General features: G+C 41.6%; 1 protein-coding gene across 1 annotated transcript in view; it reads right to left on the bottom strand.

The window, feature by feature from the left end:
- Nucleotides 1-7,934: 7,934 nt before the first annotated feature.
- LOC142365548 (E3 ubiquitin-protein ligase RNF38-like) overlaps nt 7,935-19,214 on the bottom strand; it is a 255,509-nt gene continuing 244,229 nt past the window's right edge. The window contains exons 10-12 of the mRNA XM_075446404.1: nt 18,014-18,135; nt 16,779-16,878; nt 7,935-8,486 (exon numbers count right to left, since the gene is read on the bottom strand). Coding sequence (XP_075302519.1) covers nt 8,415-8,486; nt 16,779-16,878; nt 18,014-18,135 — 294 coding nt within the window. The 3' untranslated portion in view covers nt 7,935-8,414. The remainder of the gene's footprint in view (nt 8,487-16,778; nt 16,879-18,013; nt 18,136-19,214) is intronic.

The raw sequence follows: 19,214 nt of genomic DNA, 5'->3' as shown, positions 1-19,214 counted from the left end.
GAAAACATCTGCAGTGAGCTCATTCTCTGCTGAAGGAGAAAAGTCCCTTCCAGTGTGAATTGTGCTGTGATCCTGTGATATTCCAGGACAACAGGAAATGAGTGTTAGGGCAGGAGGAGGAGAAGGAAGAAGGAAAACTTTGCTGTGGCAGCATGCCTGACTAAAATTATCAACAATGGATGGGTAGCATGCAACACACATTTGTGGATTTATAGAAGTGCTTAGTATTTTTTTGTTTGAAAATTAAGGAGATTAGACTTCAGAATGTGGTTGTGTTTGGGGCAGCATTCAGCCAGCAGGCACACAGAATACCCAATTGACAGGTAACAAAGAGTCTACAGATTTGACACTCAGAACGTTTCCTAGCAAAGTAAATGGGCTTGATTGTTGGCCTATTAGCTAGCAGATTGTATTGGATGTATGTGGCAAGGTTTTGGTAGCAGGGGGCAGGGGCTACATGGGTGGCCTCTGTGAGAAGAGGTCAGGGGTTGCCCTGTGCTGGACACAGCTGGTTCCAGCTGGCTCAGTAACAGCCCCACCACAGGCCACAGCTGAACCCATCAGTGAAGCTGGTGGTGACTCTGTGAAAACATATTTAAGAAAGAGCAAAAATGACAGAGAGCAGAAAGGAGTGAAGGGGGGGGGGAAGTGTGAAAAACAACAGTGTGAACACCAAAGTCAGAGAAGAAGGAGGAGGCGGAGGTGTTCCAGGTGCCAGAGCAGATATTCCCTTGAATCCTGTGGAAGAGACCACAATGAAGCAGGTATTTCCCTGTGGTCCACGGAGAAACCATGCTGGAGCAGATTCTCCGACAGAAACTGTGGCCCATGTACCAGAGTCCAATACTCTTCTACCAGGTTCTTTTAGATATTTCACACAAGGAGGTTGTAATATTTTAATACCAGATTTACTTATTTGAAGATATTTGATGTTATGCTGGATTTTGATTTATCAGAGTGATACAGCAATTTATTGAAATTCCAGTGCAAGCATAATATAGCAATTGCAATATACAGTTGAATCACAATGCAAACATTATTCCCGTTACCAATATCTATATGCTCATCATCCTGATGCTGTGCATGTCCAGTTGCCAAGAAGGAATACATGGGTTGAAGCCAACACAAGCTGACCAAATACCATCATGGGCAAAACACTCGACTTGGGGAAAATTAATTTATTGACAATTAAAAGAGATTTGGATACTGAAAAACAAAGACAAAAAAATTAAAGCCCTACACCCCCTTCTTCCCAGGCTCAACTTCACTCCTTCATTCTTGACTCTTCTACCTCCTCCTCCTGCCCCAAGCAGCACAGGGAGGATGGGAATGAGGGGTTTGTCTGAGACCGTATCTTAAGAAAATTGCCTCAAAGCTTGTTTGCAAAGCTTGCTGCAGGACTCCCTGGCAGGCTAGCCAAATACAAACCAGACAAGGATGTGTCTAGACACTGACCCCCTCCCCGACCTGCTGGAGCCAGGACTGAGAAAAAAACACATGCATGGGACTGGGGGAACATGGGGTATGTGCCATTGCCTAGGGAACCGTCTCCCGAACACCTTATAAAAGGCTGTGCAACCAAACGATGGAGAGGCCCCCACCACCGACACTCACAGGAACTACGGGCCAACGGGACGCCGCTGGATCCATGGTGGTGACTATCTCTTGAGACTCTATCCCGACTGCTTGCTAGCTTGCTAGATTTCTTTCTTTCCTGTCTTTTCCTCTCTTTCCTGTCACTGTTTTCTCATGCCTTTGTTTGAACAAGTGATCAATAAACCTGTTTGATTGGCGTCATTTGACCTCATTTGTGTATTAATCTCACTCTGGGAATAACAACGAATCTCTATGGCTCAGGTCTTCCTGGACCGTAACAGGGGTTAAGGTCAGGTCATAACAGGTTCTCTCTGCTTCTTCTTCCTCCTCACACTTTTCCCTTGCTCCGGTGTGGGTCATCTCCATGGGCCACAGTCCTTCAGGCTAAACCTGCTCCGGTGTGGACTCCTCTCCACAAGCTCATGTCAGGAGAATCTGCTCCAGTGTGGGCTCTACATGGGCCACAGTTCTTTCAGGAATTATCCACCTGCTCCATCATGGGGTGTTCCACAGGCTGCAGTGCAGATATCTGCTCTGACATGGTCCTCTCCATAGGCTACAGGGAAATACCTGCTCCACCATGGTCTCTTCCAAAACTTCCACAGGCTGCAGATGAATGTCTGCTCCAGCTCCTGGAGCACCTCCTCCCTCTCCTTCTCTGACCTTGGTGTTTGCAGGATTGTTTCCCTTACATTTTACCCCCCTCATTCCTCATTGCCATGCAGTGTTTTTCCCTTTCTTCAATATGTTTTCACAGAGGTGCCACCAGCTTCGCTGATTTGCTCATCTTTGGCCTCTGGTGGGCCCATTGCTGAGCCGGCTGGAGCTGGCTGTGTCCAGCACAGGGCAGCCCCTGGTTTCTTCTTACAAATGTCACCCCTGCAGGTTTCCTGTCCATCCCCATCCCCACTACCAAAATCTTGCCACATAAACCCAATATACCTTATTTCCCTCTCTTGGAGGTATCAAGTTGAACATTACATTTTCTTTGCACTGAAAGGTGAAAAGGGAAGCTTCCTAGGGATTGGTCTTCTATTTTTGTCAAAGATCTTCCTGTTGCACGAATACCAGAAGACAACACTAAATGTTTCCCTGCTACAATACAAACTATACAACTTCATAAGCATTCTATGATTCTATGATTCTATAATACACCCTGGCATGAGGTTACAAGAATTGTGTTGCAACCACAAAAAGTTTTTCTGTTGCTAGGAGTACTGCTTAATTTGGTTCCAGCCTCTAGAGCAAACTGAGGATTTTCCAGTGATCTAGGCTTAACATAGTAGACCTCACAAGCCATGTAGGCTGCTACACATCAAGGCAGTGTTTGCAGTACAGGCACTTCTGGGTCTATTTCTTCAGGAAAGGATTTAGCAGGGTGGAGGGTGGGGGATCCTGCTACAGGTATCAGCTAAATCATTTAAGGTTGTTTTTTTTTTTTTAGTTTAGGTTCAGGACATAATTGCTAGCATTTAGTGCATCTACACCAAGATGTCCTGCTTTCAGAGCTGTGCTGGCACAGTTTCTAATTAAGTCAGTCTTGAACACTGTCGTAGTTTAACCTGGCAGTTGGCAACTAAGCACTAGACAGACACTTGCTCACCCCTCGCCTTCCATTGCAGCGGGATGGGGGGGGACAAATAGACAAAAGCAGAAACTCATGGGTTGAGATAAAGACAGGAAAAAAAAGGAAATGCTAATGCTACTAATAATAGTAATGATAAAAGCAATCATAAAATGAATATGCAAAACAAACTATATACAATATAATTTTTCTCACCACCTGACGACCGATTTGCAGCCAAAAAAAAAGTTTGAACTCCCAGCCAAGAGAGGATTCAAAACTCCCAGAAACTGAGAAGAGCCGATAGCATTCTCCCCCTGGCCAACCCCCATTCATAGACTGAGCATGACATTTATGGTAAGGAATATTTCCATTGGCCATCTGGGCTAGCTGTTTGTCTATGCTCTTTCCCAGCTCCTGCATACCTGCTCATTAGCTGAATATGAGAAACTGGAAAAAGCCCTTGATTTCACAGCAACAACTGAAAACATTAGTCTTATCAACAATTCTTCTTGTACTAAAACCAGAACACAGCAGCTACTGGAAGGAAAATTAACTCTATCCTAGCTGAAAACAGGACAAAAACCCATGAGGCTCTGTCATTACTGAAACTGGGCAGCCTAGCAACTTAGCTTGTGCAAATATGAGCACTAGTGGCAGTACTGTCCACTTTCCAGTTGATAACTAATTTTTATTGTGTAAAGGGTAAACTAGTTATCAACCAGGATTATAAAATAAAAAGATATTTAAATAAATCCTCCCATAAAGATTATCTTTAGGAAAACTCCACTAGATCTTCAAATATTATGTAGTTTGAGCACAAAAATCATTTCAGCAGCAGGAAATGATCAACTGCACTGTGTGGATAAAATCATTTAAACAGATTACATCTGAAGACTCAGTTTACATCATCCCACCAGTAAAAAAAAACAACCAAACAAAACCCTACACACAGAATGGACTCTTTTCTTTTTATTTTACCACCAGTTTCTGTCTGTGACCCTGAACTAACCAAACTCTGTACTTCAGATTTACCTTCCAGTTCAGGGATATTTTTTTACCTCACACAAGGACACTGCAAGGCATAACACATCTTCACCTAACATGCAATGCAAATTATATTTCCAAAACAACCCACCTGCCCCTTGGCACTTTCAGTTAAGTAACATTTGTAGAAAGCTGAACAAGGCTTTAAAAAATGTTATAGTTCAAGAAGTTAAATTGTAAAATAGCTATTAAAGACATGACACCGCATTTTTTTAAATTGCATCTTCCTAGGATCTCTAGAAATAAACCTGTTAATTAAAGCAAATCTACTTGACAGAGTTAGCAAAGCAGAACATCCCCCCCAATCCAACTCTGTTACTGGGATAGAACTATAAGAAAAAATTGTTGGAAGGAATCTCTGGAGATCACCTAGTCCACTCCCCTGCTCAAAGCAGATCCTTTAGATGAGGATGCTCAGGGCCTTGTTAAGTGTGGAGTCTTCATCTTTAAAGATACTCAAAACCCACTTTGTGCTCATGGTTCAATACTCAACCACACTCATGGAAAAAAAGTTCCTTGCATCTGATCAGAATTTCTCACATTGTAGCTTGGCCCCATTACCTCTTGTCTTTTAACTGCGCGCTAGTCAGCTCATCAGTCACCTGCATCAAGAAACTGTCATGAATACACTCCGGAAATCTCCTGGATTGCTTATGCCCAACTATATTACCCTTCCATCAAGAGTCGCATGAAGCAGCACTGAAATATGAAGAATATTCAAGGCAAGGACTGCATCCCTTTCTAGGAAGAAGGAACAGGCCAAAATTATGCAAGGATACATCATAAATTTATTTTTATTATTGAACAACTCTCTCCAAAATTGGGCACAGAGATTAAAAATAAAAATTACTTGCACTACTTCATGTAGCATTAGTAGTAACTCATAAAAAGTACAAGTGTTATTAAAAATTTATCAAGCTTGCAAATGATTTAATTACAGATATTTATAATACATTTAAAATATGTTAAATGACACAATAAAGTGTGATTTTAAAGAAAATGCTTGACAAAATATGATTCTAACAAAACCCATAAGCTTTGATAATCATTGACAGACCAAACAAATAAAAAAATGAGGTAACAATGTACCAAAGGAAAGGAAAAAAAAACACAAAACCCACATATCTCATTTATAGGAGTCCAAATATAACTCTGTCAAAAGTAAAACAAAGGTTGGTAAACGCCATTCCAAATATTTCTCAGCTGTTAACACATCTTGTTATCACATTCAACAACTTTTACAGAAGCCATATACAACAAAAAGGTTTACTTTGTACAGTAAGATTTCTGGAAAGAAAATGATAAAATGAGACCTTGGAGATATCTGTAAGCCTTTAAGCTTTTTTTTCTCTCTCTCTCTCAGGTCAAAGTTATGTTGAGAGCTCTTGCTAAAAAAAAACCACCAACAATGAAACCCTAAAAAAAAAACCCAACAGGTGTGCCAATATGACAAACCATTAACATGCCCCCCCCCCCTCCTTCCCCATTGGTAAGTATGGCAGGAAGGCAATGAACATTTATTTAAGTGTCTTGCTGGATTCTGGTACCATCAGGCACCACAACAGGCTGTGATATTAGACGCAAATGTGCACAGCACGTCAGTTAACAGCTGAGCATAAATCCCCTTCTCCTTCTCTTTCGACAGCCACAATAGAAAAGACTTGGTTATAGCTGGTCCGATCTGATTCGGAGTGCATGCATGTGTGCTGTTTATACACACTAAGCACAGGAAGCAAGTCTGCACACATCTGCAAGAGTCCCATGCAAACAGAAGTAACATTCCAGAAGAGATCAGACACAGGAGTGCAACAACTAAATTCAGTATTTTACCAAATTAGATACTCCATCTTAAATCTCCAGCTGCCTCACAGTGTTTTACTGGCAAAAAAGGGACATTACACACCAAGATTTCTCCAGTTACAGAAAGAACACTACTTTCCCCTTGGTATTCATGAAGTGTGCCTTGTTCAATATGCATTTATATCTAGATTAGAACAAGTGCCTTCTTTCTGTGCTTCAAACAAAGTGAATACTGAGGGTAGTAGTATTTGTTATGGTTAAATCTGTACAGCTAGGGTTGGGTTTTTATCAGACATATGAGACACCTTGGGTATTATAAGACATATACAGCACACACTTTTTGAAATAACCACACGATTTTATGTGCTAAAAAAGTTAAGTTTACTATAGGTGATTTAGCTTTTTTTATGTTATTGTGAGGAGTCCATTCTTTAGTGCCTGGGGGAAAGGGGAAATTGTAATATTTTGAAGTTGATATAACAGTATATTTTTATTTAGTATTCTTAATTATTGACAAGTATGGACAGACTCAAGTTTTGAGTACTATTTGTGTAACTAAAAGACAAGAGCATCTGAAACAAGCAAAAACAATAGCTGTAATTAATTGGCTTGTAGAACCTTCAAAGAAGGGCAAGCAGCATAGAAAACAACATTGTCTGAAAATATAACTGATACTCAAGCAGAGCAGCATACAAAAGCATTAGAAATGACAAAGAACAAACAAAGCTCAGACTGGCACCAAGTTATAGCAATATTGGTAATTGTGTCACTTGTACCATTGTAACCAAGGTATTGACACCGAATTTAGGAGAAAACATTCTGATGCCAAAAACCACATCCCTTGATTAACTATGGTATGTTTAGATCCAGTTATTTTACTGAAATGTCTTTAAGTTCTTAACAGTCTGAAGTGTTAAAGACGACAATATTTTCAACTGCACAACTAAAAATATTATTTGAAAGGCAGTCAAATGAAAGTTACCTCCCATTTCACAGCATTATTTGTTCTTTTGTTCAGGATGGTGTACCAATTTACTCTTGTACAGTGGAACATTCTGGAGACTTGACAGAAAAAGAAATAAGGGAAATTTTCTCATGCCAAGCCTATCAGAAAATACAGAAGACTAAGAAGCAACACCCTAGGACAACTGTATTCTAGCAGTGAAAGGCCACCACCAACCCTTTTTAAAGCACAAAAATAAAAAGTTCTACTTCTCTGAAAAAACATTAAAACTTTAATTTTGTTCATTAAGTCACAGGAACAAAATCATATATTCTTAAAAGTTATTTTAAATGTATACAAACTCTCTTGTAAACAAAGAACATAAGTGATTAAAGCGAATGTTTATATACTAAAGGAGTACATACTTAGCAACTATAATGGTCAAAGTGAAGAAACTTTGCACAAGACCCTCAGCACCTTTTCAGCTTCCTTTTTGAGGAGGAGCACAAAGTGCAGTATCCTCAAAAATCAAGTCTAATCCGAAATCAACTGAACATAAATAAAACCCAGCTAGAAGAACTGAGGAGAACAGAAAAGCTTTAACATTGAAGTCACCAATTGGAAGTGTTAATATTGTTAACTGAATTATGCAATATTGCAAGATTATGTCCATAAAATAAGCAGTAAACCTGTCATACTGAAATCTGGATTTCCTATCATGTGTAAAAACCCAAGGTTAAATACTAATGAACACTCTTTAGAGGTATGCTTAAAAGCCTCCAATAAAGTGGAAGCATAATTTCTGTTTGAATAGCAAGTAAAAAAGTCTTTTTATACTATTAAGTATATTGGGGAGGAAATATTAAATGTCTATAATTGCAGCACCCTCTGTATTCAGTGTGCGACTCCAAACACAAGAAACCAGTGTACAGTACTAGTACTGTTTAAATAACATAAGATTATACATTGCAGCATAATTAATACTACATACATACAGTCTTAGTACATGCTGGTATATATGTTCTCAAACACATATACACACCCAGTCACAAGTGCACTTCACACATCCTCTCCACCCCCCCCCTTCATGCCCACTCACAGTATTGGAAGGTAGATTGCTATGTTGTTTGGAGCTACCACTTTTATAAAAGTACATGCTAAAAGATCACATCTGCTGTAATCTTGCAGCAACACTTGGAATGATCACACAAAACCCAGGAAAAGTTAGTGCACACACAAAATTAAGCTAAAAAAAGTCTTTGGAGTTTCAATCACACAGTTAGTATAGCAATCCGACAATTATAAAGACTAATTATAAGCTTTATAATTGATTAAGTCGCACAGTGCAAAGAAATGTCCATTGACCCTTTTGTGTAAAGGGAATGCTTGGAAGCCACATGGGTAAGTTCAATGGATAGTTCATATATACACGTGACCAGGAACACCCAAACCAGATTTGTGCTCTTAGATTAGTTGTTCTGAATCATGATGCACTTCTGAAGCATCAGCTCTGCAAATTGGGCAGGTACGATTTGCCTGTAAAACCGGAAATAAAAGAAAGTTTAATGCACTGAAAATCACACTCGCTACAGTAACAGTGTCTGCAACCCAGAAACAAAATGAAATTGCCACTTGCAGTGTTCAAGAGTACCCAAAAGGGACAAACAAACAAACAAACAAACAAAAATAAACCCGGTGTGCACCCGTTTTCTGTTACTTTAGAGTATGTGAAAGTGACCTAAAAGTTTTGTAAACTCAAAAGAAAAATACAGTGGGCAGAGAAACCCACCATCACTAGAGAAGTAAGACAGAGGTGGAAAAAGTGCCCTGTATTAGGGCATCTTAGTCTTACTAGCTCTTTTTCATGAATCACAGCTTTTTAGGCTCTCACTATCCCATTATCCCAGCAGAAAAACAGAAGTCTATCATGCAGACTTGGCCAGATCTTGAAAGCTGAGCAGGGGGAGGAAAAGAGAAAGGTTTTTAGTAACAGACAAAACACACAATCTGACTAAACAGCTCCAAAGCTGAACATGTGTAAAAGTTATAAGTTTAGCCCTTCAGTGAAAAACTTGTTGAGAATACACTGATTCATAAAATAATTTGTGTTGGAATGATCCTCAGGAGGTCTCCAGTCCAGCATCCTGCTCAAAGCAGGGTCAGCTGTAAGGTCAGACCAGGTTACTCAGGGCTCTCTCCCGTTAGGTCCTGAAAATATCCAGGATGGAGGCTGCACAGCATTTCTGAATCCCTGTTCAACTACTTCTTCTTGTGTATTTCATGAAATTAATTCCCCTTCACATCTTAACATAACTGGTGTAATGATCAATTAGGTGCACATAATGCATCATAGACTGCAATGTATATCCTCTCTTAACTTGCTATTCCTTCAGGCAAGACAACTTTCTGTAACATGAGAGATGCACAACGAGCTGAAATTATCATAAGAAACATTAAATAAAAATTTTGTAGCTGAAATGAACCACATTTAGAAGAAAAGGATTTACGGTCTGAGCCTTCAGGGTGAATACAGGTCACGTTTTCAAGTTTTTCTTTGGAATTATGGCTAAATTCCGCTTTAAAAAAAAAAAGATTTCTCATGTATTCCTTTGACTCAAGGAGTTAGGATATCAATAAACAATCAGATATTGTGAAACATGATAAAATTGATAGTTGAAAAGACTGACAAACAAAAAGTATAATCTCTCTTGCTAATCTTGTCCCATTCACTGTTTAATCTCTCCTTCATGAGTCTTCAGCCTTATTTAACATGGATTTTTTTCTCATTGTAGCTTAATATATAGGCACATAATTCAGTATAAAATAGGTTTTCCCCTGGTTATCTCATATTTCCTGAAAAGGTCTTTCTATGTAGGGTTTTATAACTACAGGACAGGCAAAAATCCAAATTTTATATGCAAACAAGTCAAAGTTTGCTTTGATGCCTTCTGTTGTTGCATCACCAGCTTGCAATGGAATAGTACTACTGAAATTTACCGATGATAATGTGTTCCCTTGCAGAGTTTATCAACATGGGATGTGAACTTAAAGCACAAAAGTTATTTTACCCCACTCCCTAAACACAGTCTAAAACTTTGTGTTGACATAGTGTAACTGTACTCCCTTTAGGCTCAGATTACACAAATCTTTCAATTAAAGAGAAATCTGCCTAGTTGACACTGTTATGCTGATGAGTTTTTTCTAAAGTCAGTCATCCTTTAGCCAATACTAGGGTTAAAAGTCAGTAATTTCTAAGCTTGGTTAGAAGCATCAGCACAAAATTGTCTCAAATACTGCAGTTCACTTCAGATTACTAAAAAAAAGAATGCCCACAAACTGTTTTTTTTCCCCATTTTATTGATCTCTAAGGGCTGTCTTCACTACCCTTTGACTGCCAATTGAAAGTGCTTAATGTAACATAAGAACTGCCATACTGAGTCCAACCAAAGCTTCATTTAACCAAATACTCTGAACTGAACAGCGACCAACAGCAGGTGCATAAGAAAGAGTATACATGATATTTCCCTGATAGATTCCCCTACCTTCCAGCATTCTGTGGGTCAAGTGTTTTTTGAGCCAGATGCAATGTCTTTGCATCAACCATCCTGGAAGGAACTCTTCTTTTTTAGAACTTATCAACCTTCGCAGAATTTCAGCATCCAACATGTCATGGGGTGCATGATACCCAATGGTCCTAGTTCTCATTTCAGAAGAGGAGCAAGCTATTGTTCCTTGTTTACCTTCTCTCCATGCCACCCATTGAATCATAGAATAACTCAAGTTGGAAGGGACCCATAAGGATCATCGAGTCCAACTCCCTGCTCCTCACAGGACTACCTAAACTAAACCGTATGACTAAGAGCATCATCCAGATGCTCCTTGAACTCTGTCAGGCTTGGTACTGTGACCACTTCCCTGGGGAGTCTGTTCCAGTGACCAACCACCCTCTCAGTGAGGAACCTTTTCCTAATGTCCAGTCTGAACTTCTTCTGACGCAGCTTCATTCCATTTCCTTGTGTCCTATCACTGGTCACCAGAGAGAGGAGATCAGCACCTCCCCTTCCACTGCCCCTCTTGAGGAAGTTGTAAAGTGTGATGATGTCACCCCTCATCCTTCTCTTCTCTAAGCTGAAGAAACCAAGTGACCTCAGCCACTCCTCCTAAGTCTTGCCCTCGAGGCCTTTCACCATCTTGGTCGCCCTCCTCTGGACACACTCTAATAGTCTGATGTCCTTCTTATATTGAGGCACTGAAAACTGCACACAGTACTTGAGGTGGGGCCACACCAGTGCAGTGTAGAGTGGGACAATCACGTCCCTCGACCCGCTAGCTATGCTGTGTTTGATGCACCCCAGGACACCGTTGACCTTTTTGGTTGCCAGGGCTCACTGTTGCCTCATATTCAACTTGCCATCAACCCAAAGCCCCAGATCTCTTTCTGCGGGGCTGCTTTCCAACCTATCCTCCCCCAATTTTTATGTATAACCAAGATTATCTGGCAAATCAGCAAATGGTTACAGGACTGATGACACAGGCAGGGGTTTGGTTACTTAGACCATGGGACTCGCTTCAAGAAACCTGGTCTACTGGGGGTTGATGGGGTCCTTCTGTCAGAGAAAGGGAAGAACACCTTTGATCATAGGCTTGTCAAGCTGGTCAGGAGGGCTTTAAACTAAAGTTGCTGGAGGAGGGGAATCTCAATCCCACTGCTACCAGTTTGATGCCAGTGCCAGTGCCAGCAGTAGATGCTCAGAGCCTAGAGAAGGAACACAGGTCAGCAGGAGAGTTCCTAACGGGCAGCACAAAGGAACTCCAGTCACTCGAGCCAGCAAGTCAGTTTCATTGGGAGCCAAAATTAATGCCTCTATGCAAACGCACACAGCATGGGGAATCAACAAGAGGAGTTAGAGACATGCACATGCCTGCAGGGCTATCAGTGGCATCACAGAGATGTGGTGGGATGGCTCCTATGACTGGAGTGTTGGAATGGAAGGATATAGACTCTTTAAGAAGGACAGGTATGGGAAACGAGGAGGGGGGTGTCACCCTCTATGTCAAAGATCAGATGGAGTGCAGGGAGCTCCACCCGGGGATGGATGAGGAGAGGACCGAGAACTTATGGGTCAGGATTAAAGGCAGGGCAGGGACTGGTGACATTATAGGGGGGGTCTGCTACAGGCCACCTGACCAGGAAGACCAAGCTGATGAGACCCTCCGTAGGCAGATAGGAGCAGCCTCATGTTCACAAGCCCTGGTCCTCATGGGGGACTTCAACCACCCTGACATCTGTTGGAGGGACAACACAGCAGGGCATAAGCAATCCAGGAGGTTCCTGGAATGCACTGATGATAACTTCTTTCTCCAAGTGACAGAGGAGCCCATGAGGAGAGGTACTATGCTGGACTTTGTTCTCACCAAGAAGGAGGAGCTGGTGGGGAATGTGAAGCTCAAGGGCAGCCTTGGCTGCAGTGACCATGATTGATGAACAAGGAGCTCCTGGACAAACTCAAGCACAAAAAGGAAGCCTACAGAGGGTGGAAGGAAGGACAGGTAGACTGGGAGGAATACAGACAAGTTGTCTGTGCAGCAAGGTATCAGGTTAGGAAAGCTAAAGCCCTGACAGAATAAAGGATGGCCAAGGATGTCAAGGACAAGAAGAAGAGCTTCTAGAGGTACATCGGTGATAAAAGAAAGGCTAGGGAAAATGTGGGCTCTCTCTGGAAGGAAAGGGGAGACCTGGTTACCTGGGATATGGAGAAGGCTGAGGTACTCGACGACTTTTTTGCCTCAGTCTTCACTGGCAAGTGCTCCAGCCACACCGCCCAAGTCACAAACGGCAAAGGCAGGGACTGGGAGAATGAAGAACCACCCACTGTAGGAGAACATCAGGTTCAAGACCACCTAAGGAACCTGAAGGTGCACAAGTCCATGGGACCTGATGAGACGTTGTTGCATTAAAAGGGATAAGGGAGTCTGATAAGCAGCAAAAGGAAAGTCCTCCCATTGATTCACGAGGTTCAGAGCAGACCCCCTTGTGTTCTAAACTCTCACTCAGAGAGGAGTCTAGCTGCGGCTGGTTCCACTCCTAGTCCCAGACTTGGTCAACAGTTTATGTCTAAAGGGTTAAGTGTGTAGCCACTTATCAGATTCAACTTGCCTGTCAGAGCCCCTCCAAGGACATTCACTGAAACAGTTTCGCAAAGTTGAAACAATAGGTAATTTATTCAAGTGACAGGTATCACAGATTCGGAATTGCTGTTGATAAATGCACTGTCTACAAAAGTTGAGCTCAAAGTAATGGTTTAGCGCTTTAGTTAACAATGTGTTCCCGGGGATATATCTGACAAAGTCAGAGGCACGACTCTTACCAAAAAGGTGTCCCTTCTTGGGAGGGGAAGAGAGATTCAGGCCCGTCGACCCGTCCGTCAGGTGAAGTTCTCGCTTGGCTCCTCCTCCCAAAGAGGGTTTTCAAGTGCCAAGTTTTACATGTTTGAAAATCTTTTTGCGAGGTGGGACTAAGTCAATTATTATGTGTCGATTGGCTCCTGGCATGGAATGTCGTGTTGTCACAAGGGAGACTCAGCAGTTCAACAGGCCTACGGAGCGGGCTTCTTGGTATGCACTTCCGGGGCTCATCTGTTCTTTATCCGAAGCAATCTCTGGCTGTGCGGTCTCCGCCGTGCCCCACAGATCACTTGGTTTACAGTGATGGGCTATCCCCCCTTACTTCTGTCTGATAAGATAAGCACAAGTTAATTTCTCCATTTGTTAACTCTTCGTCTCTTGGTGCCTGAGTCCGAGCATGCCTTTCATCTGGCATTGACAATCCAGCAAGGCCATCGATTACAGATGCATCCACGGGTCTGAGGGAACTGCCAGAAGAAGTTGCTAAGCCGATAATTATCATATTTGAGAAGTCGTGGCAGTCCAGTGAAGTTCCCGCTGACTGGAAAAGGGGAAACAACCCCCATTTCTAAAAAGGGTAAAAAGAAAGACTCAGAGACCTACAGGCCAGTCAGTCTCACCTCTGTGCCCGGCAAGATCATGGAGCAGATCCTCCTGGAAACTATGCTAAGGCACATGGAAAATAAGGAGGTGATTGGTGACAGCCAACATGGCTTCCCTAAGGGCAAATCATGCCTGACAATTTTGGTGGCCTTCTACGATGGGGTTACTACATTGGTGGATAAGGGAAGAGCAACTGATGGACTTGTGCAAAGCATTTGACGCTGTCCCGCATGATGTCCTTGTCTCTGGAGAGACATGGATTTGATGGATGGGCCACTCGATGGATAAGGAATTGGCTGGATGGTCGCACTCAAAGAGTTGCAGTCAATGGCTCGATGTCCAAGTGGAGACCAGTGATGAGTGGCATTCCTCAGGGGTCGGTATTGATACTGGTGATGTTTAACATCTTTGTCGGCAACATGGACAGTGGGATTGAGTGCACCCTTGGCAAGTTTGCTGACAACACCAAGCTGTGTGGTGCAGTCAATAAGCTGGAGGGAAGGGATGCCATCCAGAGGGACCTTGACAGACTTGAGAGGTGGGCCTGTGTGAATCTCATGAAGTTCAATAAGGTCAAGTGCAAGGTCCTGCACATGGGTTAGGGCAATCCCAAGCGCAAATACTGGCTGGATGGAGAATGGATTGAGAGCAGCCCTGAGGACTTGGGGGATGCTGATTGACGAGAAGCTCAACATGACCCAGTAATGTGCGTTCGTAGCCCAGAAGGCCAACCATATCCCAGGCTGCATCAAAAGAAGCGTGGCCAGCAGGTCGAGGGAGGTGATTCTCCCCCTCTACTCTGCTCTGGTGAGACCCCACCTGGAGTACTGCCTCCAGCTCTGGAGCCCTCAACACAGGAAAGACATGGAACTGCTGGAGCAGGTCCAGAGGAGGGCCACAAAAATGATCAGAGGGATGGAACACCTCTCCTATGAGGAAAGGCTGAGAGAGTTGGGGCTGTTCAGCCTGGAGAAGAGAAGGCTCCGGGGACACCTTATTGCAGCGCTCCAGTACCTGAAGAGGGCCTAAAAGAAAGCTAGAGAGGGACTTTTTACAAGGACATGTAGTGACAGGACAAGGGGTAATGGCTTCAAACAGAGAGAGGGTAGATTTAGAATAGATATAAGGAAGAAATTCTTTACTGTGAGGGTGGTGAGGCACTGGAACAGGTTGCCCAGAGAAGTTGTGGATGCCCCCTGCCTGGAAGTGTTCAAGGCCAGGTTAGATGGGGCTTTGAGCCACCTGGTCTAGTGGAAGGTGTCCCTGCCCACGGCAGGGGGGTTGGAACTCGATGATCTTTAAGGTCTCTTCCAACCCAAAGCATTCTATGATTCTACGATTCTACGATTACCCCATCCCAGGTGGAGAATCCAGCACTTGTTCTTGACATGACTAAGCTTTATGCAATTATGTGGTTTAGCAAGTCCAGTGTGGAAACATGCTTCAGCCTTGCCCTAGAGCATAGACGTGAATAGCAGGGGACTGGAAAATATTCTGTACTGACACTTGCAAACATGTTAATTTGAATTAGTTGACAATCGCTGTATAAAAGAGTTTAAATAAGTATCTGTGAATGTTAACATGCTTTAACAACTAAATGTTTACAGTCATCTTGTTGATTCTCAGACATGTTCTCCTACAGTATTCGCAACCCAAACACATATTTCATTCAAATAAGTTCTACTGAAAAGAAAAAAAAATGAGCAGTGTTGTGGAAACATTTACACCAGGCCTAGATTCTATAAAAGCTGTAGAATATATTGGGCACTCTAACCCAAAGCTTTGTACAGATTCCTTGTGGTTTTTTTTTTTTTAATCTCCTATCCTATCATTATTTATGATAGTTCACTAGCCAAAAGGCTACTGTCAATATCAAATCCAGTATTTCACTTTATGCACAGGATAGTCTACTGTACACATGAGGCAGTAATTTCTTTGAGTTTGTAAAGCCTAGAAATTTTAGGGCTTTTTCCAGGTCAGAAATGTCTATTCTCTATAGGAATACATTTGTCTGCAATGCATGAGAACTTTTTTATTTTTAAAATATATCTTAAAATGATGTAACATAAGACTGCATCTATAATTCTCTAGGAAATTTTTGACGTGCTTCTTTCACATAGGACTGTGGAATATTTGATATTGCAACACAGACTACAGACAGATTAAAGTAAATCTGAAAAAAAAATTTAAAAAAATGAGACAAGAAAGGAATGAATACCTTATCAGCAGTAGGTCTGGATAACACAGCTTATATGGATGTCTCCCTATATATCGTCTTCTGAACTGTATTCCTATCCTTCTCACCTTCTGTACCAATGCTATTCTATCTGTCAACTTATTGCACTGTCCTGCTTCTAGGTCTTCCTCCAAACTTGTTTTGAAACAATATCTTGTAGCATGAATAAAGCCATAATTTCATGCTAAGTCTTTTTTTTTTTTTAAATCTCTCCATCGTGTCTTATAGTTATAAAAATAGATAGTTTTTACCTGCCCCAAGAATTCAAATTCATAGTGATAGGAGGGATTCTTATAGCAGCACTTTCTACCAGTGAAGATCATTCTCCTCATATTCTTTCTAAAATGTCCCTATTCCAATTATTATTACAAAGAAATATCTTTTATTAATTGCTAAAAAAGAATATTTCTGTAATGTAAGGAGACAACAAAAAGAAGATAAATTCAGCTTGTGCCTTTTTTTGTTACAGTACAGCCTCAATATTAAAAATGAGAAACAAGAGATGAAATGCAGTAGAAAACTAAAGAAAAAAATGAAGCTACAAACTAGGACATTATAAATTACATCCAACACATTTTGTTTACCTTAAGCCATTTATCAATACACTTGGCATGAAACTCGTGGTTACAGGGTAAGACTCTAAGTAGCTGCCTTGTCTCAAAGTCACACATACACACTACACACCTAAAAAAAAAAGACAGTAAATATCTATAAACTTTCCCATTTAATAAGAATAATTTCTATTCTGTAGGCAACTTATAAAGTGTGTCCGCAAAAGGTTTTTTTTTAAAACCACTGGAGTATCTACAGTGATCAAAGTTTTGTGGGTATAGGTCTCTAGTGGACCAGTGTAAAATGAGAATTGCTTTTGTTTTGTTCACCATGGTTTCAAACCCCAAAGCAGACAAGGGCTCATACTCATACCCATGGGAGTTCACTGGCCCAAGGAGTAAATAGATTCTATTACCATAATTCAAAATACTGGAGTTCATGCCTGCTGACATAAACAAGTAGTGCAAATCCCATAGCATATTTATTTCAGTTTTAAATTTAATTTTAGCTATATTAAAATAAAAAACAGAAAACTTGCTTTGAGTATTTCTCAAAGCCGTAATTGTTTAAAGATCACACACATATTTACTATGAAAAATTTCTCCTTAAATTACATCTATATTCTGTTGTACATATTTTGTAAACACATTTCTTCTACAGGGACATCATCAGCTTAAGTTCTCTGGTATTTTTATTTTTCTTATTCCCTATTATATTAAAAATAACATTGAAGATGATTGCTCTAAGTGGAAGATCAGAGAAAAAAATCTCTTCTGTTCAATTTCAAACATTTGACAGCAAGGTATATCACTTTCACTGCCTCCCATCTACATCTCATTTCTCTGTTATGTAGATCTTTCAAAGAGAATTAGTCTTAAAAATAAGAAAATATAACTGTAAACCTCGAAGACTGTGAAAAGCTCTTCCAGGAGCACTTAAAATTTTATTAATTGAAAAATATTTCAATATAGGCTGAATTCCAGTTTGATGATGGCCATTTATTATCTAGTATGCCAAAGAAAATTTTGGAAAACTTTTCAAAACACAGAATAACTAAATTTGAACATCTAACTGAATTGAGACTATACAGAATTTTAAAACCAAAATAAATGACATATGATTTGAAAAATAGTTAAAGAAAATTTATCTTTTTTATTTGAGTGCTTTTAGAGCACTTGTGTTAGAGTATTTTCCTAGTTGAGGCTGCAGCCTGAAGGAATGAAACACAGTCATGTAAAGTATGCAAATGCAAGACAGATGTACTTACAATGTCTGTTCCGATTGATGATTGCTTGGACTGAACCTGTAAGATGGAAGCTGTTCAATGTCTGCCTTTGTCAGTCCTCGAGGCTTGGCTTCTCCTAGACGTTCTGCCAAATTCAGCAGTGCCTATGAAAGAAGGAATCTGGACTTTTTAACATTAATTTCCCAAACAAGCTCCAGCTCTACCAGAAGTGATTTAATCTGCTACGTCACTATCCCACCAGGTACTACAACCCACCTCTCCATCAAGACACCTTTAGTCTTGCTTCTCTCTCGCTCTAACGACAAGCGCTATGGAAAGATGTCTTTCAAAGTTCGATCATTGATGAATCCTTCTGAACTGCATAAGATAGTATTTTTGGGATTTCCAAATAGCCATGATCTAACTGTTAATCAGTCCTGCAGCTGTATTCACAGCCTGATACATGTTTCGCTTTGGAAAAGAACCCCCTCCCCCCATCCCCCACAGAATCACAGAATCACAGAATGGTAGGGGTTGGAAGGGACCTCTGTGGGTCACCTAGTCCAACCCCCCTGTCAAAGCAGGGTCACCTACAGCAGGCTGCATAGGACCTTGTCCAGGCGGGTCTTCAATATCTCCAGGGAAGGAGACTTCACAACCTCCCTGGGCAGCCTGTTCCATTGCCCCGTCACCCTCAAAGTGAAGTTCTTCCTCGTGTTCAGATGGAACTTCCTATGCTTCAATTTGTGCCCGTTGCCCCTTTGTGCTGTCGCTGGGCACCACTGAAAAGAGTCTGGCCCCATCCTCCTGACACCCACCCTTGAGATATTTATAAGCATTTATAAGATCCCCTCTCAGCCTTCTCTTCTTCAGGCTGAACAAGCCCAGCTCCCTCAGCCTTTCCTCATAGGAGAGATGCTCCAGTCCCCTCATCATCTACGCAGCCTTCCGCTGGACTCTCTCCAGTAGCTCCTCCTCTTTCTTGAACTGGGGAGCCCAGAACTGGACAGAGTACTCCAGATGCAGTCTCATTAGGACAGAGCAGAGGGGAAGGAGAACCTCCCTCGACCTGCTGGCCACACTCCTCCTAATGCACCCCAGGATCCCATTGGCCTTCTTGGCAACTAGGGCACACTGCTGGCTCATGGTCAACTTGTCATCCACCAGGACACCCAGGTCCCTCTCCACAGAGCTGCTCTCCAGCAGGTCCGCCCCAAGCCTGTACTGGTGCATGGGGTTGTTC

Source organism: Opisthocomus hoazin, chromosome W (assembly GCF_030867145.1).
Source record: "Opisthocomus hoazin isolate bOpiHoa1 chromosome W, bOpiHoa1.hap1, whole genome shotgun sequence".
Taxonomy (NCBI): Eukaryota; Metazoa; Chordata; class Aves; order Opisthocomiformes; family Opisthocomidae; genus Opisthocomus; species Opisthocomus hoazin.
This window is presented reverse-complemented; position numbering and strand designations above follow the sequence as displayed.